At 48.7% G+C, this 23090-nt stretch overlaps 7 protein-coding genes across 10 annotated transcripts in view; 4 read left to right on the top strand and 3 right to left on the bottom strand.

Annotated features, from left to right (window-relative positions):
• FOXG_09440 (uncharacterized protein) overlaps nt 1-957 on the bottom strand; it is a gene marked incomplete at both ends in the record, with an annotated part of 1582 nt that extends 625 nt beyond the window's left edge. Inside the window, 2 exons of the mRNA XM_018388598.1 lie at nt 49-319; nt 365-957. Of these exons, the coding sequence (XP_018246690.1) occupies nt 49-319; nt 365-957 (864 nt within the window). The remainder of the gene's footprint in view (nt 1-48; nt 320-364) is intronic.
• Nucleotides 958-2614: 1657 nt separating this feature from the next.
• Nucleotides 2615-12215, bottom strand: FOXG_09439 (uncharacterized protein). Of its 4 annotated transcripts, XM_018388595.1 has the most exons (13): nt 12137-12215; nt 10835-11632; nt 10620-10785; nt 7898-10571; nt 7493-7850; nt 6891-7444; nt 6717-6826; nt 6459-6667; nt 5841-6410; nt 5738-5789; nt 3486-5686; nt 3366-3422; nt 2633-3293 (listed from the first exon to the last, which is right to left on the bottom strand). In XM_018388595.1, exons 2-13 carry the CDS (start codon nt 11547-11549, stop codon nt 3193-3195), a joined length of 7767 nt encoding a protein of 2588 aa, XP_018246687.1. In that variant the 5' UTR covers nt 11550-11632; nt 12137-12215; the 3' UTR covers nt 2633-3192. The 4 variants fall into 4 exon arrangements, with proteins under 4 accessions (XP_018246686.1, XP_018246688.1, XP_018246687.1 ...); XM_018388594.1 differs by lacking the exon at nt 12137-12215 and having other exon boundaries at nt 2615-3293; nt 10835-11942; XM_018388597.1 differs by having other exon boundaries at nt 2633-3422.
• Nucleotides 12216-13535: 1320 nt separating this feature from the next.
• Nucleotides 13536-14802, top strand: FOXG_09438 (uncharacterized protein). The gene is made up of 3 exons (XM_018388593.1): nt 13536-13874; nt 13924-13974; nt 14065-14802. The coding sequence occupies exons 1-3, from the start codon at nt 13798-13800 to the stop codon at nt 14654-14656; spliced, it is 720 nt and encodes a 239-aa protein (XP_018246685.1). The 5' UTR covers nt 13536-13797; the 3' UTR covers nt 14657-14802.
• An 833-nt stretch (nt 14803-15635) lies between these two features.
• Nucleotides 15636-17921, top strand: FOXG_09437 (uncharacterized protein; the record flags this gene model as incomplete). The annotated part of the gene is made up of 4 exons (XM_018388592.1): nt 15636-15716; nt 15832-15918; nt 16000-16181; nt 16309-17921. Exons 3-4 carry the CDS (start codon nt 16064-16066, stop codon nt 17919-17921), a joined length of 1731 nt encoding a protein of 576 aa, XP_018246684.1. The 5' UTR covers nt 15636-15716; nt 15832-15918; nt 16000-16063.
• A 143-nt stretch (nt 17922-18064) lies between these two features.
• FOXG_09436 (uncharacterized protein) lies at nt 18065-20276 on the bottom strand. The gene has a single exon (XM_018388591.1). It carries the CDS (start codon nt 20194-20196, stop codon nt 18199-18201), a length of 1998 nt encoding a protein of 665 aa, XP_018246683.1. The 5' UTR covers nt 20197-20276; the 3' UTR covers nt 18065-18198.
• Nucleotides 20277-20399: 123 nt separating this feature from the next.
• Nucleotides 20400-21839, top strand: FOXG_09435 (uncharacterized protein). Its single transcript, XM_018388590.1, has one exon. It carries the CDS (start codon nt 20468-20470, stop codon nt 21713-21715), a length of 1248 nt encoding a protein of 415 aa, XP_018246682.1. The 5' UTR covers nt 20400-20467; the 3' UTR covers nt 21716-21839.
• Nucleotides 21840-22477: 638 nt separating this feature from the next.
• Nucleotides 22478-23024, top strand: FOXG_09434 (uncharacterized protein; the record flags this gene model as incomplete). The annotated part of the gene is made up of 2 exons (XM_018388589.1): nt 22478-22772; nt 22833-23024. The coding sequence occupies 2 exons, from the start codon at nt 22478-22480 to the stop codon at nt 22964-22966; spliced, it is 429 nt and encodes a 142-aa protein (XP_018246681.1). The 3' UTR covers nt 22967-23024.
• Between the last annotated feature and the right edge of the window lie 66 nt (nt 23025-23090).

Genomic DNA, 23090 nt, shown 5'->3' with positions numbered 1-23090 from the left:
CGATCAAGGTCCACAAGTGCCCAATTAGACACACTCAGCCAGTCATACGATCGGAGGATGGCGGTTTTCGAAACCTTGGCAACCATTGGTTACCAGTATGATACGTCGGAGTTCGTCAACGGCGTCTTCGAGACGGAGGTGGGATTTCGTTTTGGAATAGCTGGACAAGGCACTCTTGAGACTGTACAATCTATCAAGTGATAGAACTGTGAGGCCTTCGGAGCAGAAAAGGACCTCGTTCTGGATGATGGAGCTATGGATGAGCTGGTTCGTGAGCCCGCATGAGGAAGCTCTGACAGCAGGTGATAGCCACTCAGTGCTTTGGTGAGTTAGTTAGGTTCTATGGAAAACTGAGGTGTCTTACCCTATCGCGAACTTCTTCTCCGTCTTGGTCAAAATTGAGTTGAGGATCTTTTCGGACCTAGGGTGGAGCTCGTTGGTGTGGATAAGTCGCATACCGAAGCCTGACGATGCGCTCATCATAGAGCTCATGGTATCTGTGGTCGTCGATGATGCGGTGCAAGGTGTCATGGGAGGAGGAGACATTGGCGTGGATGGTGAAAGAGGCCATCTGAACCGAGGGCTGGACGCTTCAAGCGGGGGGACCTGACCGGGTGAAGACAAAGCACTCCGCGGAGAATTCATCGACCGCAGGGATGTTGAAGAACCAGTTCTCACCAGCGATTTGAGCCTGGAGACAGGACCCTGAGAGAGGTTCAACCGAAGACCAGGAGATAGTGGTGAAGGAGTCGTCGGAGTCAGCAGACCCTTGGGAGGCACAACAGAAGGGAGTTGATAATCCCGACGGGCTACGACAAGCGTGATATGTTGCGACTTGCGGGCCAGACGCGAAGATACATGCTCGAGAGCCGGTGCCAGATGCGGTGGCAGGTGATGGGCATCGAGGATTGAGGTACCAGCCTCGAGGGGTGACGAGATCCTATCCTTGAGCGACATTTGGAAGTTGTGAAGTTGTGCTTCAGTAAATAGGACGACTTGACCTGGCCTGGTCTGATCTAGCGAAGAACGAAGAAAACTAACAAGCAACGAGGTACACTGAGAAGAGAGAAACGAAAAAAGATGAGAAGATATAACAAGGTGACCGAACCGAGCAAAAAGCCGCACAGCAGCTGTGATATCCTCTCAAACTTGATGGTATTGTGAACCCGTCGTCGTCGTGATCCTGCGTCAGAAAAGTTTCAAGAGCAGAGAGCAACAAGTGGACGAAAAGAGTATTAAAAGAGATGACCGCGCCCGAGCTTATTCTTCCCCGGACATGTCTATCTAAAAAAAGAACCAAAGGCAGCTTGTTTATGTTTCACCATCCAGTCACTTTTCCCCTCCCCCTGGTGGCCTCTCACTGAGCGGCCCGCCTGATAACCTCGGTGGATGTGGACATGGGGGGAACATGAAACGGAGGCGTGCCAAGATGAGTAAGGCTCCGTTGTCGTGTGTTGAAGAAAGGGAAATTGCAGCATCAATCAGTCGCAGTTGATCATAAGCGGTGATTTACCTCTGGTGGTTTACATCAAAATGCAGCCCCGCTGTGAGTGACCAATGCGGTTTAGTGAAAGGATCTCGGCGGCTAACGTGCATTAGTGGCAGCTCGGCTACTATTTTGAGCTGCTGGCGGGGTTGACAGAAAGGGCCGTGATTGGCCAGCTCTAGCCTTATACTTAATTTAGAAGGTAGTTGGCGGCCTGGCAAGGCATGTGAGTGGCTGTATGCATGTGAGTGTGACGATGAACTCGCAGATTTTGATCGAGCAGGGGATATCACTTGTATTAATTAACTAATAGTTTAATATTGATCACGTTTATAGTGAGAAGCTCAACGATCAGACCTCCATAATCTAGCGGAAACAAAATATCATAGGCCTGAATACACTGTATGTATTCTCCCTTGTTCTAAAAACAGTCTCTTATCCTTGTCCATCAACACCACTCCCCCGTTCTGTTCCTGCGTTTCCTCCCTACACCAACTTCGACACCAAGATCGCTGCTCCTGATCTCGGCAGTCGGGGTGTGAACGTGAACCAACAGTTCCCGTCTCCCGGGTCAAAATATCTCGATAGCTAGATAACAACACTGAGATCCTAGATATCTTTCAATGGACCGAGCAGCCCAAGATGGGCATGGAGCACATGTATGAATAATATGTTGCTGAAACATCGGCTTCTTCCATAGTTATCGTGAATCAAACCAAACCAAACCAAACCAAACCAAACAAAACATCTCGCTTGAAACGCTTCAACCGTATCTAGGACAAGCAGAAACACATCTCCAGATCAGAGACCCGCTGTTTCATCTATAAAGACATGTTTCTAAACTTGCGAATTTTCGCATATCTGTGGAATGGCATCGTAGCATTGGCGTGCTAAGGCTGGCCACCATTTTGATCCGGTGGCTAAAGATAGCTTTTCAGCCAGCCGCCAGCCTGGCCTGTCGGTACCGTCATGACCTGGACCTTCATTGCTTGGATCAGGGTCTCCCAGTCCAATTCGCGTGCGGAAATGGATAACGATGGTCAGGATTTCCCCCATTCGCCTGTCGCGCGGCTTGGGGCTCCCGTTAATCAGAGGCTATTCTCAGGTCGCTATTCATAGAATCACATGGCGCCATCCTCACTTCACCTGGCGGTAACAAACACAACTCTATTCTAATCTGGCTGTGAATTCATTCAAGGTCACCGAGTTCGCTAGGAGATGCCCCGCGGCTTATCGGATCATCTACCTGGCTATCATGATCATGTAGTCGTGTATTCGTTGACCCGGCAGGCTATCCGTCAGCTGATGAGTCTCATACTGTCCTGGCTTTAAGGAACAGACTGGGAGCTTGTCTCTTTCTCTGCCTGTTTCAGTCATAACTCCCTCATCCTATTCATCTTATTTTCCATGACGCCATCACTCCTTGCTATGCAAATTTGCTCCAGAAACACTCGCTTCTGCCTCGATACCATGACTGTACAGTGATGTTTTGAGCCTGATAAACCATCCATTGCCCACTCATCCTTTAAGCTAGGGTCTAGTCAAAGCAAACCATCAATAAGCTCAGAATAAGAAACCATCCAGCTTCCACTAAACGCCTTTCCTTCCTTGTCCGTGACCGCTTGTCCGTGTCCATGTCTGTTGTAATATTCTGGTTTCGAGCAACCGCGGTGATTCGTCTAAATTCCTTGGGCACAATCCCAACCTCATGACATCTGCTCCAGATCGTTTATTTCGTTCATTCCTGGAATGTTCATCTCAACAATGTCATCAAGTTGTTCAGATGACCCGCAGGATCCTTCCCAGTCTTTGCCCAACGTCAGCCGTCACCTCAAGTCTGTTATGATTGTGTTGGAGTCGCTGAGCGACTGTAACATACCGGACCCATCTTCCTCCAGTTCGTCAACAATTAGCCTGCGGAAGGGATTCAAAACATCTGTGAATCATGTGAGCCTTTTGGTTGATGATACTGGATAAAATTGTAGAGAAAATGACCTACCTTCCTGCAATGTGAGGAATTCCACATCTAGCTCGGTTTGTGTATCCGGGGTTGTTGCCACAGCCGTAGCTGCACATCCCTCAATTACCTTCAAGAACTTGTCTGCAATCTCCCGACTCATTTGAGCTCGTCTGCGCACATGGTGGTCCCTGAGATACAGGAGACACATAAGGCCGATTTGCTTTATCATCTGTTTGATCGAGACTTGATCATCCAAGGTGACATCACGGTCACTGGTAGCACCAACATCAATCTTACCCAACTCGCAAACTAAAAAGTCATCTGTGCTCCGGCGCACTTGTTCTTCAGGGCTTGCGAGGAGAAAAGGTACCCACTTTGGGATGAGGCCACGGCTGAACGTGCGAACCGCCTTGCAAAACTCCCTGTCTTGTTGGTGGAGATCCAATGCTGTTCTGAAGAGCTGAACAAAATACACCCCCTCGGTGTTTTGAAGGCTTTTCGCTTGCATATATACGTGTTCAATCATGTCCTTGGCGTTGCTGAGCTGTTCTGTACTTTCAAGGTACGTGATAGAAGCCCGCAGAAACGGATCCATGGCCTGGGTCGAAGTCTCACCACGAATACATAGCTTCAAGGTCCCGAGTACTTTTTCATCCATACTGTTGTCCAGCCTTGTCAAGATTCTGATGATATTGTTGCAGCCTGCGTGTTCCTGATCGAGGGTAAGGAGCTTTTCAACAAACAGGCTGGTATAGGAACCGTTTGGACTGCTGTAAATAAGATCCACCTCTTCGGACGTCCAGCTGAAGGCCTCGACCAGTTGTGATACACGCTCTGTCGGATCTTCGACATATTCGGCTCCTATTTGCGGCCTCATCTGACTCATCAAGTGGTTGACCAGTTTGATAATCGATACATACGAGGTAGGTTTTGTAGTATTATTCCGCCTAATGACACCTTGAAGCATTCTGGCCCAGTTCCCACTGAGTTCCTGGAGCGGATCAGCAGAAATGATTCTGATAGCGCTCGCTAGGAAGTTCGCGGCCAAGACATATCCGGTTTCCCGATGACCCATCTCAGCAAAGTCTAGAACAGCTCCGAAGTATTCGTCCCAGGCTCTAATGTGGATATGGAAGAATTTCCAAAGGTGTTGGAATATCATCATTACACCATCAATAACGGAGCGATGGGGAGCATCAGGTTCAGAGAGTGTCTCATCTCCGTCAGCATCATGAACCAACTTGTATCGAATCTCCGGATCGTAAACATTGGGCAGAGCCTTCGAGATCTTGGTGACTGCAACCTTGAAAAGGTTCCTGATCTTGCTCCGCACTAGTTGATCTGGATTACGCTGCAAAAGCATGCGAAGAGCGCTCGGATGCTGATTAAAGTACTCATAGAAGGAAAAAGCACACCGTTCGCATGACGTGACTGCGTCGTCGATAATCTCTTCGTATGAGAGGAAATCTGGAGTGTCCTTAGTCCTTGTGACAACCTGATCTAAGTTACCATTGAGCGTTCGCATGGCAAGATCCTGAAGTCCATGCTCTTGATTACGCATGGCCATGAAGCTGTTGATACTCGAATTCTTTTCGCTTCTGCCAATGGATCTGCAGTGCTGTCGTGACTGACGAAACAGAACTTGAACAAGTTTGACATTGCTCGGGTCGTAAATACAATGGCGGCGGAGGATATTTGTATTCTCGTCTGAGAGATGGTCTGCAAGGTGGTCTGGCACGCCAACGCGAAGGGGTGCCGGAATGGCAAGGGCCAGCATCTTTTCCTGTTCCGCGCGCAAAGACGAAGAACGCTGGTAAAACAGCATATAGGCGCTATAGTTCTTGTCGTACAAAATGCCGTTAGTATCGTATATGGGACGGTGATCCGGACCTCCAAATGTGGAGTATTCCATTTGCGCAGGGTCCCATGGAGTTACTAAGTCATCGTTGAATTCCACCCACGAGGGCCGATTACTTGAGGAGGGACGCTCGCGAATGTATGAGTAGTAGTGTCCGGATTCAGCGGTGCCTGCGTGGACGAGGACACCTACTAGTTCGAAGATGTCCTCCTCGATGTCGCTCTTTGGGTTACTGAGATGCTCAATGGTATATGGTCGCATATCAATTTGATCCGGAAAGGAGAAATAATCATTGATCTTGTTTCTCTGCAAGGTACGCAGGTTGAAATCAAACCTTTTCAAATGGAATATGACATTGTCGGGAACATCTTTGAGACAGGCCCTGTGAAACATTAGCTACTATGAGGCATCACGCCGGGAGGGAGGCCAATACCTTTTGACTGCGTCAACATGGCGGTCGCATGTTGAGCATTTGTACTTGTTGTCTGGTTATTCGGTCAGCATCTCCTGTTTTCTTACTAAGAGACTTTACGTACCTCCTTCCATGACCTCGCCATCCACATATGCCTGGAGGCTTTCTGCTAATGTGCCTTTTCCCTTGATATCACACTGAATTGCAGAAAATGGCTCGAGTCGCTCCGAAATATGTTCGCACTCTTTTGACTTGACTTGTTGCACAAGCTGACCACCATAGAACGATTTTATGACCCGCTTTTCATCGTGGCCAGAAAGCTGAGTCTCCCAGCGATCAAGTAGTAGATTGTAAAACTCGTCGACGTCCATCTGATTGTGAATGTCAATCAATGCGTCGTCGTATGTTTTGATGGAATGGACGAAATTTGATGGATCAACGAAGCGACGGTAGCTCTCCTGCATATGACCGAACAGTTTCTGGGTGTAGGACAGGAGTTGCTGGCTGTTTGCAGGATCATTGATGCGGCAGCCGAGGATGAAACGCCTAAACGTAGTATTCATGAAGAGTTGTGTCATCAAGGAGTTGAGATAACAAGTGTTGGACAAATTCAGCAAACCAGCATACCCACAAGAGGCCCGAAGAGCTCTGTGTCGGTCGAAATGGTAAGTGAGATCGTAGATGTAGTGGTCGTCTGGAACTGATGTCAGTATTCACATTTTTACTACAACATAGTACATACCCTCTTCATCTTCGAAGAATGGAACTTGTTGGTCGAGAGCTTCCACAACCACCACCATCTTCTTCTGGTCATGTTTCACAAGAGTGAATAGCACATCTGAAAGTTTCGCTCGAGTCTCTTCGTTAAGGATCACTTTGGGTACAGGCTGCCCACTTCGCTGGCCTTTAGGAGGGTATAAGTGCTTCCAAACAAGTGACATTGCGAGGTTACTGGGCTAGGTCAGCATATATTCGGGGCTTCAAAGATGCAGTATAATACCTAGGAAGTGTTTTGGACTGGGCGACTGAGTTATCTAGCTGGAGACAAATGTGCAACAGTGACGATAGACCTCTCGCGAGTGAATCATCTACACTTGATGACCCAATAGTCTAATGATCATGCGGTCAGCTATCTTGCACAATATCGTTATGACGAGACGGTGACTGGGCTTACCTCGGTCGTAGTATGCTCAAGAAGAAGCTGGCTAATTTGAGAGGCAAACTTCTCAATGTTCAACAACTCAGGCGACCGCGCGTTGATTTTCACAACGAGAAAATAAACCAATTTCAAGAGTTCTTCGCACTGGCTGGGAAATACAGTCGTCTGTCTGACCATGGCGCTGGTGACCTTCCAGAAATACTCCGCCATTGAGCACTCACGGGATCTAACTGAAGTTTCATAGTCAGTCTCACTAATGAGAGTGGCAGTACTCATAACAGTAAAAAGTTCTTCAACTAGTTTCGCAGAAAGTGATCTCATAGTCTGGCGGGAATCGATAAGTAGAAGGCGATGCAGGATATCGTTAAAGTCGGGGTTTGTGCTGAGCTCAGCCCAAAACTTGTCATCAAGCATGCTCAACCGAAGACAGATGACAAGCGCTCCTGCTATGACCGGAGAAGGGATGTCGCCCGGGCAGTCTATGGCATACGACAACATTTTCACCAACCTGTTCGGGTCAGGAAGGGGGAGCCCCTGTGGCGGTGCCGAACCTCTGAGGGTGCCGACTCCTGTAACTTTGTTAGGCCGAATAATGTATGTTTGATGAGTGAACATACTGTCAAGAAACTGCCGAACGGCATGGAGCAAAGTAGACGCCAACTTTAGCCGCAGGAGTACCGAAGCGCCATTGAAAATGTCCTCATCCGAGATTGCTTGTACGATGAAGGATATTGGTGTCTTGAGAGCCTCGGGAAGGATCACAGGATCGGGCCCTGAGCCAGTGGTCGCATCATTAAGATGACTGATCAGTTGGCTAGGGAGGAGGGTCTCAGCATATTCGATCAACGCATGGACAGCGTAAAGAGATTTGAAGGGCTGGCCAGAAGGAAAGATATCTTTAGATGACGTTGTTTCACTGCCGATCAACCTCATGAAGTGACCATCTGTGGGCAGCTTGATGAGAAAGTAGTAAATCTGGAAGGGTCAGTCGAAGTTCCGATCGCCAACGTGCGGGTACTTGCCTCTTGTGCCAGTGATTCATCCATGCTCAAATACTCCCACATCTCGTCAAAGTGGGCGGAAATCTCAATCTCTAGTGGTGAAGCGCCCGGCCTGACCCTGTTGGAGAGGGCGGGGCCACCCTCTTCACGTCTGACCAGTATAAGGCCATCATGCACACATAGATCTTCTAAGGATCTGCATATATCTTGCTCACTCGGCAAGAATGGCCGGCCTCGGTAGTAAATCCGATAGTTCTCGAACCCAGTCTCTTGCCGCAAACTAGCGAGGAGCGAGGCTGCCGTGTTCGCTTTCCCAATGACAAGTGGCTTGATGTCAGTCTGCTGGTCGCCGTCAAAGGACTGATACTTCAGGCCCGCAGAATCTCCTTGGACCTCGTGGGAGGCTTGCGGGATCAGTGTTCGTAGATCAGGTGCGGACAAGGATGGCTTCGACTGGTGTGCTTCAAGAATATAGCGGAGAAACTTCAACGAACGGGTGAAAACCCTTTCTTGCTGCCGTAGCTGCCGTTGCGTAATTGCGGTAACCACGACTTGGTCATCGCTGTTCGTGCCTTGGCTTGCATTTCTCAGCTCCTGGGCAGCACTTTTCAGCTGCTCTAAGCATCGGCTAGCTAGCTTCAGATGGACAGATTGTGCTCGCTGAGTTGAAATAGAGTTGAAAAATCGACTGTCGATATAGATATCAACTGCGAGAGTTCGTATGGCCCTGTCTACTAGAGTCTCATCTTCGGCCTCGAGAATTAGGCGCCACAATTGTTCAATGCCACTAGTAGCAACTGCCTCTGGGTCATCGAGAGCAAGGTTTAAATTGTCGTTGAGGCGTGGGAGGATCTCAATTCGAAGAAAGTCAAGCATACCCTCACAGAAGTATTCGGACGAAAGGGCTGGAAGATGGTAGGTCAGACAAGCTTGAAGGAAAGGATTACCATTGTTGTTCCTCCGATGGAGACTGTTCAAGATTTCCCAGCCCACCCGCCTATCGTCTGGTGAAAGGGAAATTGGCCCTACCAACATACCCCATAGTTTGACACCAAGGTCCTCGGTGATTGACAGTGGCTCAAGCTGGATGAGGTTGGCAATGAACTCTTTCCGAGGTTGGTTGACAGAGCACGAGAGAACCGCCAGAATACCTGCCGCCTGGCCAGCACCAATAGCATGTTCCAACTCTTCAATTACGAGTCTTGTCAAGTCATGGTGTTCTACTAGCCAGTGCATCTCTTGGCTCAAGTTCCTCGACCGTAATGCGATGAACAAACACCAAAGGCTTCCCAAGGTTGTTGCAGACTTATTTGCAAGATCTTGAAGACAACCAAGATAGAGCTGTTGCTGCCCTTCAGTATTTGGGCCGCACCTCAGGAGCTCTCTGAGTTTCTGCATTGCTGCTTGTTGGATGTCAGGATACATGACTTGCGATCCGGATGCACAAACAGACGAATCCCTCAACAAACGCAGACATAAATTGTACGGTTGGACAACGAGAGGACGGTCTAACGAACATTTGTCTGCCATATGCTTCATGACACCCTCCCAGAGCATTCGGATGACGGGCGTAAATGCGTCTATGGGGAGAGTTTGGAACTTCTCACAGAGAAGCAAAAACCCGTCGTCGTCGAAAAGATGCGCGATTTGAATGACCATGCGGGCCAGAGCGTCAGCGGTACGGGGGTCTTGCCTGGAAGCAATGCCCTCCCAAACCCTATCGATATGCATCCTTCGGTACCTTCTCGTCACAATGATGAAGCCAATAATGTTGGCACCCTCAACAATAATTTCAGGATGGCAGTTGGCGCCCAGTAGATAGTCGATAAATCCGGTCCGGATCAGGTATTCCGCAATGTGTTCGACATAATGGCTTCCATCATCGGCTTTACTTTCGTAATGCCTTTTCCAGAAGGCAATAAGCTCTTTGCACATTTGTGTCATGCCTTGAAATCGAAGTTGCATTTGGCTTGACTTTATCAGTTTGATCAAGAATCGAAAGCGGTGTTCATAAGAAATCGCTTCAGCAGTGTATCTGAGAGGCACTGCTGGAAACTCTGCGCGGTGCTCTTCCAACATGAGAGTTGCAGCTGCGTGATCACCCTTGAGAGCTATGTTGATCATATTTGACAAAGCTTGAACGATCATAAGAACACTGTCTGCGATGAGATGCGTCGGACTTTTGTCAATCATGATGTCCAATCTTTCGTATATCAGATCGAGCAATGTGTGACCAATTAGAAGTTTCTGGTTGCTTTTGGAAGCAATTTCGGGAGTAACAAAGTTACAGGAATCCTCCATGATATCTGACGCGACTAAGCATATAGGTGCAAGGTCATTAGTCAACCGGGGATATGTAGGGATAACTTGGAATAATGCCCTTATCAGCTGGAGAAGGCGACTGAGGCTCCCACCTGGGCTGTCTTGGTATGCCTTAAGAAAGGCCGTGGACAAGGCCCCGAAATGCTCGTACTGATCATCGCTTAACAATAGCGGATTGGTGATTGAGTGGAGGTTCTGAAGATAACATGGGCAGAAAAGCTCGAAGGTCTGCTGGCCCCGACCTCCCTGTTCCGCTATGAACTCTTTGATCATATGAATATCCTGATTGACGAACCATGCCGACAACCTGGCGTAGTCTAAGAAGATGGCCTTCGTGGGATGCCGTAACAAATCATCTACTAGAAACGGGGGCCTGTGCAACGTTAGTCTCGGTACACAGGAAAGTGCGTAGTGGGCTTACTTGTGGGCAGCCATAGCCGTAATAATGCGTGGGAAGGTCAACCAGAAAACAAGGTTGAGACGACATGAATCGACTACCAATTGCTGATTGGCAGTAGCGATGTAATCAAGATAACGTCCAAGCCATTGTTGGAGTTTGTAGATGACTCCTGCATCGATCGAAGATTCTATGCTGTTAGCATCTAGACCCTCCAGGAAAAAGAGAATGCGCCTTACGAGTTTCAATGTAATTGCTGAGCCGCACCACCATTCCCTCCAGTGTCTCTGTGGGTTCCCTGAAAGGAAATTCATTGATGGGATCGACCATGACAGAATCATCGTCAACTATTGAAACCCCAATACTCTGGCGATCAGAAGCCATATCATCATCCGACTGCACAGTGATAACCTCGATAGGAGGGCTTGCTGAATGCGAGAAGCTGGACCGTGGAGTGTCGAGGTTCTGGGGAGGCGGTACCATAGCGACTTCGGCATCCTCGACGCTCTCTTTGACTTGGTCCTTGAAGCCACAGGCCGTAGTCTCAGCCGCAACTAACTGGGCCACATTCGGGGGAGGTGGTGAGGAAGTTGAGTCGTTCTCGGGCGCGTTTCTCAGGTTAAGAGTAGCCATGCTCGATGGCGGCTCTGTTAACGGGTCGCAAACAGGAGACCCTGGATCTGAAGTATTCGGCGCGACGGAGTCTGGGTGAGAGTCGACAGCTGTCGAGCCAGGTCGAGGCAAGTCAGGTTCAGTATCAAGAGTGGCGGAGCGAGAAGAGTCGTGGCCAGGATTCACTGTGCTGTGAGAATTGGTGGGAGACCCAGAGAGCGAAGTTCGTTGGCGCTTGCGAGATGATATGTTGCCGTCATCAAAGGGATTCGGCCGGGTCGAGCTCGCTTCAGCGGAGGCAGCACGATCTGGGAGGGCGGGAGATCTCGAGGCTGGATCCATCGGAATCGTAGAGAGAGGCCAACGGGGACAAAGCGTGGAGGTGCAGAGACGTCACACCGTCGCGAAAGACGCCCCGGCGATAGCTGCACAAAATTAACATGTGGGTTTGATAGAAACTGTGAGATGTAGCGGGGCAAAATAGCAAGATTCCCAAGCTCGAAGATATAGAGGTTTCGAAGAGGGAATCAGAGCTAAAGCACAAGTGCGGGGGGGAGGGAAACGTAGACAAATGTGTGCGAATAAGAGGTCCTGACGTTCAAGAACGGATGAAAGATGGTTGCCCAGAAGAATATACTGTTTACTCTTGGGACTTGGATTGTAATGCGGATAAGAAACAAGTGGATGGATTGGATGGATAAGACTTTTGAGATGGATCTGAGGATAGGATAGGTAGGCACCTTAGTTCAGGCCAGGATATGGGGGAGCATGGATTGGCAGTGCGCGCTCACGGTTTGCTAGTGTGGATACCCCGCTATAACAGGAGCACTGGGGGTGCAGATAGTAGACCAGAGCAAGATGGGAATGGTTTGGAAGGGAACGGGGAACATTCGTTTGAAAAAGAGAAGAAGTGGGTTGTGTTTACTTGCCTTGTCAGGGAAACTAGTACGAGACGATAGGTTTTGATACTGCTTTGTCGAGTGAGAAGATTGTTGGAAAAGACAGCCTTCTGATCTTGCCAATGCGAGGAAGTAAGGTATGTAATGGAAGTTTTGGAGGTTTTTAGGAAAGGTAAAGTATGAAGAAGGAAGGACGATAAGAGAACCCTCACGGCCGCTGGGTAAGGGATGAAATGGTGCGTGCCGGAGCCTTGAAGCTTTCGGGGGTTTCTAATGGAGGGCCTCTGGTGCCGTCGAGCTAAGATGTATGCTGGGTAAGGTAGGTAGATCAAGATTGGTGTCCGGTTGCCTTGCAGTTGTTTTTGGCACTGACAGTTGTTCCGCACAAACTTGAGATCCTTTTAGTGGGGAGCTCACCTCCAGACAGCTTGGGCGTGATGTCAACTGCTGTCGGAGGGCGGGGTAAAAGGGGTGAGGATAGTGCGATTACATCAAGGACGCGTTCTCGATTGGTTCCATGGTACCGTAGTTTGGCATTTATACCTACACTGCAGATTGATTCTCGAGGCCACGGTAGCATTCAACGGGGAAGTATATATATATTTATAAAAAAAATATTAATTATTAACTTAATCAGAGAAGCTTAAGCACAGTGATTGTCAGCCAAGCCCTAACAATACGTGAAGCGAAGAGTTAAAATAAAATGAAACTTTGTACTCGAGGTCATTCACGCGAGAGCTGTCATGATAGCGATCACGTCTTTGGTGGGGCATCAAACATCCAACTTTCAATCATGAATAAATGACGGCAGAAGCAACTTACCTAAATCTGCATCATTTATTGCTTTAACTGAGGATTTGGGCGTTTCAATTCGTGGGAATCAGGTAGGTAACTTAACTTGGAAGTAAAGCTCTTCCAGGTCCAGATCAACCACAATCTGTGCGGCTGTTTGTCGACAACAATCCATGATGACCAACCATGTTTGATTTGATTTGTGACCATGTTCGGCTGTCTGCCTTAGGCTGCCTAATTTTCAACGCCTGCAGGTTTCCTATCAATTGCATGCCTCATGCAGCAGTAATTTGTTTTTCACCCGTTTCAAAAGAATTTGAATAAGGGGGGTTTGTGATCGCTTCTTTAATCCATAACTAGCACCTACCTGCCTACCTTACCTAGGTACCTAGGCAAGCTGTAGGTGGTTTCATGATCCACCCACTTAACTGAACAATGCCCTATTCTCGGGCCTTTCCCAGCGTTTGTCTGCCGTAGTTGTGCAAGCCATATCGTCAATGTTAACCAAGTCATTGATTCCATTGAGGCAATCTAACATTAACTCTTTGCAAATCAGGTAAGTAAAGACCTACCTACTCACAGCTGTCAAAAGCATGCCTTAGCCAAAATCCTGTCAGTGATAGATCGCCATTCAGCTGGCCTTTTCAGAGTTTGTTCCTACGGCCTATGACATGTAACCCGGCGCTAATAAGCAACTCCCTGTCAAAAATCCTGCCCCACATTATTCGCCCTTCCATTTTATTGCGAATAGCTGCAGGGCTTTTTCAGGCCTCTCATGTCGTTCTTGTAGCCACGCTGACCTTCGATGAACATTCAATTACCCTCAGTGGCTTGGAATTAGCGGTTTGATTGGAGGTGGTTTGTTATTTCCAGCGTCTTTCACGTCACTGAGTGTCATCATGTCCGCTCCCGCTTCCCAAGGCCCCCGTAAGAAGGTTGTGCACCAGCTTGATACCCCTTTCTCTACTGTCCCATGGTATGATCATCTCTCAAGGTCCCAAGCTGTTTATGTCTCACACGATTAGGCCCTCAATCTTGACAGAAGATCAAGACACCATCCTCGAATTGCTATGCGAGTAAGTCAAGCTTACAACTTGGCCGAGTCTTACACACATCTTTCCATGAAGGCCATTGAATTCAATACGAATACTTTCTAACACCCACAGCCTCTTGAGTCCCATTGGACAGTATCGTCAGACACAAATCAAGAGATCCAAGGGGAAGCGTTCATTGCAAAAGGAGAAAGGGGCCAAGAAGACAGCCCATGATTCAGAACAACCTCCAGTGCCCCCAATGCCCGAGATAGAAGCCAGCATCGATGTCGGTCTTAACTCTATTACTCGAAACCTGCAGTTGTGTTCGCGACAAGATCCTGAATCAATGGGAGACGAACCCGACCGACAATATTCCATGGTCTTTGTGGCGCGGGGCGATCATGCCTCAACATTCAACTGCCATTTCCCACAGATGATTGGGGCGGCATCTAGGAAGATTAGTCCCGAAAGGAAAATTCGCCTGGTAGGCATATCTAGACCATGCTCTGAACGCTTGAGTTCTTGTCTTGGAGTGCCAAGGGTCTCATCCGTAGCTATTTGTATGGATTCCCCAGGAGCTGGAGTTTTGCAGGAGTTTGTTATGAAGAAAGTCGCGCCAATAGAAGCCTCGTGGCTTGATGTGTCTCCGGATGCACAATATCTTGCCCCAAAGATTAATGCTATAGAAACAACGGTGGGACCCAAGCGAGCGCGTGTTGAATAAGGTAGACAGATAACCTAAGCAGGGGGGTATGCATGTATCATACAGTAATTCGAATCATCTTATTAGCCTCTCAGCTGTTTGTTGAACGGTATTGGTAGCTGCCTAGTGCAGAGGTATCTCAAACGCCAAAACCATCCAGAGGTGCTTAAGTAAAGTACTTGTCCACAATGTAGTACAGGAAGGAGACATCTTTTGCGCATATTCTCCCTTTATCTTTGAATAAAGTTGTTATTCAAGGCTGCGGAGTAGAGTGAGCAATGTCAAGCAGGATACCCTCTCGCGACCCTCAACTGTCACCGTACATTGCCCTAATCCAACACCAGCCGACCGTAAGGGTGCCGGCAACCCATGAGGGAGGTTTGCAGAAGGACATCGAGTCACATATAAAGCCGAGATAGTGATTGGGTCCTCGTATTGTAGATAGACTTCATCCTCCCACGATGTGACAGCGCCAAACCCTGCAGCTCCCGAGTGCATGAACACACACACACACGCACCAACCCGAGGAGCATCAGGGCAGAACCGTTTGTATTCCTCCTGGGAGAGAGCTACAACTCAAGCAACTTACGTCTTGTTGATAGCTTTCTAATCAGTAGGGCAGCTACCTAATGGACTCTTGGCTTGGTCGCATTACAATACAGCACTGCCCCCTAAGGACGATGCTACAGTGACTTCACTCAACTATCACTCCTCTGTACTGTTGCCTATACGCAATCCTTCCAACTAAAACCATCCTCATAGGGGTATTATTTCCTTCATCCACCAAATCTGCTCATAGCCACTAACTTGTGGCGGTTGCTGGGCTACTTCGCTTTCTCTCACCCTCCCCACCCATCGCGCTCTTCTTTCCTCCATCAGCACGCATCAGAACCTTTGTTTTGATTCTCTTTTCCCTTTTTTCCCCGCATGTCTTCATAAACCAAGGTATAGACTATCAAGTAAGGTACTCATCAAGAAGACTCGCCTCTTGTTTTCTTTCTTTCTTTCTTTCTTTCTTTCTTTCCCTCCTCTGCTGGCTGGGGCCAGCAGAAGCTCAGCGCGTCCCTTCTCCAGATCAAAGGCAAGTCGCTATCCCCTCTGAGTCTTCCAGAGATCACATCACTGTCGTCGAGCATCCGCCTGCTTCGTGATAAACGCATGTTAATGCCATCCTTCGGTTGGTTAATAGTGAATAGTTCAGAACTTTCGCCTATCCAGTATAGCCAGACCCCAATCTTCGCCGCACAGTTGTTGCTGGTTACGACTGAAATCTCAATACCATCGTGAGTCGCACTATCAAAGGTCTATAGCATGAATGATTGCCTCATTTCTATTATCTCTCAGCTGACACCGTCTCATTGCAGTGGCCTCTAAACCGTCTCCCACGCACACTCCTGGAGTCTTGTTGTTACACCGGCCACAGCAACCATGAGTGACAGAGGGTATCAAGATCCTAGCAAAGTGTCAGATGCTAAGGCACTGCAACTGTTGTTCAAATCCAAATCTGGGGCCAAGGGTCAAAGCAACATCCCCAAGAAACGAGCGGGTCAGTACCTAGACTTTGACTCTCATCCTACTTAGGCTCGGGAAAGCCCAATCCTGAGTTGAGAAAACTTCGCACCAAGCCCAACAAATCGTTTCGTTAACCAATTAGACTAACTTATTGTTTCAAGGCCCATCGATGCAAGCTGCGCGCCCAGCACCTGTAACCCCAAGCGGTTCTACTACTCCGTCAACAAAAGATCGGTTCTATACGCCGACCCTTCTACCTAACCCTCTTGATCGTAAAGCTGGAGCTATTCTGGGCTCGTCAGCTTCTGATTTCCTTAGTCGAAGAGATACAACTCCCAAGCTGTCTTCCAATCTTGTCAAGGGTCAAGACCATAAGGGGGAGGCCGAGGTTCCATCCACTGCATCCACTGTTCCTAAGGCAAAGGAGGTGTCATCCAGTCCCGCTCAGAAAGAAAGTGAGAAGCCTGTGGTCAAGCTTCCGCCTACTGCAGCCGTGATTCTGGAGGCTCCCAAGCCAGATTCCAATTTCATTCAGGGGCAGAGCGAGAAAGCTGGGGCTCACGCCACATCTACCAATCCTCCCACTGTTTCCAAGGCCCCTGAAAGAGTCAGCAATCTTGATCTCCTCTGTGGCTTGGCCACTGATTCATGCCAAGCTTCTATCAAAGCTTCGACAGCAGGAACGGCTGATCATCCCCAGACGCCAGCTCAGAATATCAATCCTTCTGGTAGAGAGTCGAAAAAGAAGAGTCTTTGGGAACTATTCCAAAACCAAAAATCAGACGATGAATCGGACGGCGGCGTTTCTGATTGCCAAGCGAAAGGGGTAGCTATACATGATTCCAGGACCGCCGAACCTTTGAAGTACTCACCTGACAAACTTTTGGAACTTAAGGTAAATGCAAAGATAGGTGTTCTCCCCCCTGACTGCATAGTCAAGCGTCGCAACAACAGCGGGAAAGCGGACATTGCTGCCGCATACAAATCGGCTGCCAGTTTCATTACTAATTCGACTCCCTCTGTATCTATATCTCAGGCTGAGATGACTGAGTCTACTGTTCTTCGTCCCGCTGCTCCGCAAACTTCCTCACAGCAGGCTAAGCTCGACTCTAATCAAACTCCTACTGTGACTAGAGGCGAACCTGCACAGGTGGAAGATCTTATTACCTTAGAGGAAGTTCAGATTGAGCTTAAGTCTGAGGCTGCAGAGAAGGTACCTGGAACTGCCTCTCTCGATCATCAACGCTGGATGTCTGGCCTTACGTATGATGATCTCGCTGATCTGCAAACTTCTTCGGAGCATACTAAGCTTGACTCTATTCAAGCTCTCACCGAGGCCAAATCCGAATCTATGCAGGCCAAAGATCTCGTTGCCTTCAAGGAATTTCAAGGTCCACAAGAGTCTCACGGGCTTCGCCCGCAGGCACCTGGTTTTGTGCCCAGATTGCTGCATGCGCCGTCAGCCACTTCCATGCCTGCCCAGTATGCGACTCCAGCGGCAATTGATTTGGACGGTAATGAGGCCACGCAGCATGCCTCGACAAAGACATTTGGTTCTGCTGGCCTTATTATGGTCACCGCGACGCCTGTTGCCCATCTTTCCAATGGCCTCTTGATCACCGGCCCTCCTACCAGTCAACTCATGGCCAAGTCACCTTTCAATGACACCTTCTCGACCGAGCTGCCCCTGCGCACTGCTGACGACAATGAGGAGGTAGTTCGTGCCCCAAGAAAGCCCACTAAGGGCCTTGGTGCATCTATGTGGGCTAAGTAAGGGAAGCAAGGATATGGTATGCACAGGTTCCGGATAGGATTGTCGAAGGGCACAAGAACCGACGCGTCTCAACTGATACTAGAGCGTCTAATTCTATGTAACCATGTAAATCAAGCCCATAGTTGGTTTTTGATACCAGAAGACAGTAGAAAAATACACGTGAGTGTAAAACATATATTGGTTATCAATCCATGAACTACTCGATGATTCTTAAATAGGTGGGAATTGAATTCCAAAATTAAGTGCACAGCGCTGATGTATTCAGTCATCAAACCATCTACTCGGACATACCCTTCTCTAGTATCTTGACACCCTCTCTGACTTTAGGTGAGTAATGCTTCCTTAACAGTTCGCCCTCCCACACCGTTGCTGTAAACGGGTTGCTACTTTCAACACTATCGCTCACAGGATTATATCGACCATCTCCCTTGCGCTCCTCAGTATTCCATAGACTACGGACCTTCTTCGAGTGCGTGTGCGCTACGTCGCTGAGAAGAACCAAAACAGCCTGGCACGACTTGTCAGGGAGCTGAAGTGCTGCTGTCATGAGCTGCTTGGAAAAGGCGGCTAGTCGCATAGGTGGCACGGATCGAATGTTCCAGGGCGGAAGAAGAATACCCGTCAGTGCTCGGAGGAGAAGAACTGTTGTGGTCTGGACATTGATCTTGGTGGTTGCGTTGGTTGTGTTGGCGGGGCGTGTCAGCTCGACATCGGGGTTTGTTGAGAGTGTGAGAAGGGACTTAAAGAGATGTGTTGTAAAGAAGGAGAGGTCGAGATGAAGATCGTTGCGCGAGTTGTGAGCGTCTTGGCCTTCGAGCAGGGCGTATGCTGTAACGGTACACAGAAGAGCCTCGCGGGTTAGGTTGCGAATGGGGATATCATCATCGCCTTCTTCATCTTCATTACCCTCCTCATCACCGGGACCCTCAGTGGCGTCTTCTTCGCTGTGTCGGATAAGATCCTTGAGTGCTTCCAACAGATCGCCAAAGAAATCCTGGTTGATGAGATGGGCGTACTTGGCAAGACCTTCAAGAACAGCACCCATAAGATGAGGCAAGCGTAGCTTGAGAATACGGAAGTAGGTTGCAAACACAAGCTTGAGCGTCTCGGACTGCATACGATCACGCTCCTCGTGACTGACTGATGCATCAGCGTTGGCCATGTCCTTATCCAAAGCCTTCTGTTCCTTAAGCGCCTTTCGATGTCGCTTGGTTCTAAATTCCTTCTTTTTCCTCTTGAGTGGTGCATCATCATTCTCGACATGGTCTCTGGATGCCTTACCCGAGAATTCGGAGAGGAGACGCAGGCTTAGGAAGAGGTTCACGACACTCTCATCGACCTGGAACTCGCGAGCCTTCATCATCTTGGAAAGTAAAGCCACCGCATCATTTGTCGGTCGCCCTTCTTCATCCTCCTTGAAAAGCGTCTGAAGAGCCTCTAAACACTTGACGCCATCTTGATTAATCTTGCGCCGGCTGAGCTTCGTAACAAGAATCTTGAGCAAATCTATGCGGAAGTTGAAGTGTGGAACCGATGTGACGAGAGCGCAGGCACAAGTGATAGCGATGGTAGCCAAACTCTGCCCATCCTTTGCAGTCCTGACCTCAAGCTTGGAGCATCGAGCAAGCTCCTTGATGTAGTTCTGATATCCAGAAACGAGAGCTTGTTCATACTGTCGCAGTGTGCGCACTTCCTTGGATAGCTTTTCTTTGGGTCCGTTATCAGTCTGGGGACGTATACGGTATCCAGGAATAACATCCTTATAGACAGACATTTGGGTCATGAGGGCAAGCATCTGGATAGCAATAATCTTAGATTGTCCGATCTTGGCGAGGGCCTTGAATGCGCCGACGTGTTCCTCTGGGTTCTCGTTCATTTGCATAGCAATCTTTGCTAGCTCTTCCTGTGCTGCGAGAATCTGCTGAGGCTCTGGGATCTCAGGCTCCTTTTCTTCTTCCTCTTCCTCCTCAGGCTCCTCCTCCGCTTCATCCTCGCGGCCTTCTAGCCATTCAGTGTCGCTCTCAATTGACGCCGTCTCATCGTCTTGACCTTCAGCTTGCTCAATTCGACCATCGGCTGTCTTGATGGGGAGCCTGTTGCTCTCTTTTTGCTTCTTGCCTTTGCGTGGGCGCGTCTCATAGTCTTGTTCGAGATTCCAATTTGAAGCGTTCTTAAAGAAAGACTTCTGAGCGCTTCTTGAGTCATTCTGATCCTGAGTCTCATGATCGGCAGAATCATGAGCGATCTTTCTTCGCTTTGTGCCGTTTTGTGCCATTTTTCTGTATTCTTTCCAGTTTATGGCACGAGATAAACACGCCTCCTGAAGGTTTTGTCGTCTTCTGTCTTGTCGATTTCTGCGAAAGTCGACAGGGTCTTGTGGGGCCGACAAGAAATCGCACTCACTGATTGGACGAGATGATCACTCACCGCCAAAAAGTTGGACTTTTCTGCCGGGCAGAAATGCCCCTCTACCAAATTATTTCCCAGCCGCAGTGTTTCCACCGTGTCTGCTACTCAACTCGATCTACTCCGTCAAATCGCCACGAATGGGTTTCACAAAGCCGCCTGTTCAGGCGCTCAAGTCTTCCAATAAGCTCAAACGAAAGGAGCTCTTCGTCCAGTACAAGAAGCACCAGAACAAGGAGAGACATGAGGAACGACACCGCCGCCGTAGGGAAGAAGCAAAGGACCCCGAGCTCAAGGCAGCCCGGCTAGCTAAGCGCAAACCTGCAACGATCGACTCAAAGCGAGTATGGGATGATATCGACGATGACAGTCTTGGTGTGCAGGTGGACCTCGAGAAATTAAAGCGCCGCCGCATTGAAGAGGCTGAAGCAGCTGAACAGGCGGCTCATGAGGCTGCTATGCGCGCTGAGGAAGAGCTGGACGAGGATGATGATGTTGACAGTATGTTGGCTTCGGATGAGGAGATGGACGAAGAGCGACAGGTTGCACTGGAAAAGAAGCGTCAACGCCGTGCACAGCGAGATAACAGTGTTGCCCCATCCACAACAAGCACAAACCTTGACTTGACGCCAACATCACTGGCCCTAAAGTTTCCGTCTCTTTTCACCGACATACCGGCTCCTGAGCCCAAGATTCTGGTCACAACGTCCATCAACTCTACTCTCCACGAACAGGCCCATGTTCTCTGCGAGTTCTTCCCCAACAGCTCTTACGTCCCCCGGTCGGCCCATCGATACGGCCATAAGTATTCGCTCCGAGAGATCTGCAAGTACGCCTCAAATCGAGAGCACACAGCTGTAATTCTCCTTAAGGAGGACTCCAAAAAACCTACAGGTCTCACGGTTGTGCATCTTCCTTCCGGCCCGACTTTTCATTTCTCCATCACAAATTGGATCGAAGGCAAAAAGCTCCCAGGCCATGGAAACCCAACAAATCACTACCCTGAACTGCTTCTTAACAATTTCAAGACACCACTTGGCCTGTTGACGGCCAAGCTGTTTATGACCTTATTTCCCCCTAAGCCTGAGTTCCAAGGTCGCCAAGTCACTACGCTCCACAACCAGCGAGATTATATCTTTGTGCGACGACATCGTTACGTTTTCCGAGAAAAGCGACAGACAGAAAAGAGCATCGTCGGTGCCGATGGAAAGGAGGTTAAGGGTGTGGAGGGCATCCGCGCTGGCCTCCAGGAGCTTGGTCCCCGCTTCACCCTCAAGTTGAGGAGAGTTGACAAGGGTATTGGAAGAGCTGGAAGTGAGGGTGATGATGCGACACAGTGGGAGTGGAAGGCCAAGATGGAGAAGGATCGCAAGAGGTTCAACCTATAATTGTTTCTCTAATAGTGGGTTGGTAGTCATGGCGCTTGGCGTTCTTGAACTTGAGCCGGCAAAACAATACAATACAATACAGTACAAATATAACGAAGACATTTCATTTCAAGCTCCTGACCGCTGCCATTCCTTTTCCTGCCCAATTTTGTGTAGCATGTTCTTTAACCCAAAAATTTAAGAAGAGGCGCACAGGTGAGTGGCATGATCAATGGGGTGTCGCTTCGTATCAAGTGACTTCACTGTGTCCTGTTCATGATATCTTGACTTCGTGGAACGCCTAGGGGAGTACTGCTTCCCTTACCTTGGCCTACTACCTAACCTAGGTAGGTACCTAACTATAAGGTAAGGTACCTAAGGTGGCAATACCCGTGTACGATACAAGTGCTCTCGCGGAAGTAGCATTCAAGGAAAACACTTTGACGAGTGCATTGCCTATTAAGGAGACAGTTGCTCAATGTTTGACGATGGTCGGTTAGTAGTGACCTCCGAGGTAGTAAGGACAGTGGTTTCCATATCTCAAGACCTAGTAGGTACTTTCTAACCCAGATGCTATTTTTTCGAAATAAAACAGCACTCATGAATCTGCTCAATACAGATAATTACCTAACCTAAGGACCGTCTTAAGTATAGGTAAGAGTCTTCTCCTTCATCAACAACTCACAGAGTACTATCACCGTTCATGATCACTTACTTATCATCACTCCAAGCAGCATTCCTCTTCGTTTCTATCTTCACAATCAGTTTCACTAAACAGACAAAATGGCATCCGTCGACCCGCCCTGCCTGCGGTTCAGGATGTTCTATTTCTTCACCAAGAGGATTATATGCGAAGACCCGCCCGCGATGCGGGACCTGTTCGATGAGGATCACATCATCTTCCTTGCAGGGTTAAGTTTATCTGGGTGTTACATCCGCATCCAGAGGACGTTCTTCCTCCTTATCAAGAAACTTGTACGCGGACCTATGGACGAGCTACAGGCAGATTACGAAGACTACATACGAAGTCGCTCGCAACATCCTGTTGAATTCCAGAATGTGACCAATGATTCTGCAGGTAAAAGCCCAGAATTCCTTCTCACGGCTATGATTCTCAAGGTGACTAACAAGGTAAAAGAGCATATATTGGATCAAATGCCAACTCCCATGCCTTCACCTCCAGCCCCTCTGAGAGATGCCGATTCTATAACTGCCACACCCGCCGGCTCCCCCGCAGTGCCTCAAGGAGCTGAAGATAGGGCTTATGCATGAGTTCATACCCTCCCATGATCCGAGCAACATACGCTTCCCAACCTCGGGAATTCATGGGCTGTAAATACATATCTATTATCATGGATGTGAATTATAAGCTTCTAGACTCGTGAAGATGGGCAAA

Source organism: Fusarium oxysporum, chromosome 9 (assembly GCF_000149955.1).
Source record: "Fusarium oxysporum f. sp. lycopersici 4287 chromosome 9, whole genome shotgun sequence".
NCBI lineage: Eukaryota > Fungi > Ascomycota > Sordariomycetes > Hypocreales > Nectriaceae > Fusarium > Fusarium oxysporum.
The sequence above is the reverse complement of the archived record's forward strand: the minus strand, read 5'-3'. Positions and strand labels throughout refer to the sequence as shown.

Bases quoted from the DNA above. Each gene is read 5' to 3' on its own strand.
- FOXG_09436 (XM_018388591.1), bottom strand. From the start codon at position 20,196: ATGGCACAAAACGGCACAAAGCGAAGAAAGATCGCTCATGATTCTGCC.
- FOXG_09438 (XM_018388593.1), top strand. From the start codon at position 13,798: ATGTCCGCTCCCGCTTCCCAAGGCCCCCGTAAGAAGGTTGTGCACCAG. The intron at 13,875-13,923 runs GTATGATCATCT...TCACACGATTAG, and splicing joins CCTTTCTCTACTGTCCCATG to GCCCTCAATCTTGACAGAAG. The intron at 13,975-14,064 runs GTAAGTCAAGCT...TAACACCCACAG, and splicing joins ATCCTCGAATTGCTATGCGA to CCTCTTGAGTCCCATTGGAC.
- FOXG_09439 (XM_018388595.1), bottom strand. From the start codon at position 11,549: ATGGATCCAGCCTCGAGATCTCCCGCCCTCCCAGATCGTGCTGCCTCC. The intron at 7,445-7,492 runs GTATGTTCACTC...ACAAAGTTACAG, and splicing joins CGTTCGGCAGTTTCTTGACA to GAGTCGGCACCCTCAGAGGT. The intron at 6,411-6,458 runs GTATGTACTATG...CATCAGTTCCAG, and splicing joins ATTCTTCGAAGATGAAGAGG to ACGACCACTACATCTACGAT.
- FOXG_09435 (XM_018388590.1), top strand. From the start codon at position 20,468: ATGGGTTTCACAAAGCCGCCTGTTCAGGCGCTCAAGTCTTCCAATAAG.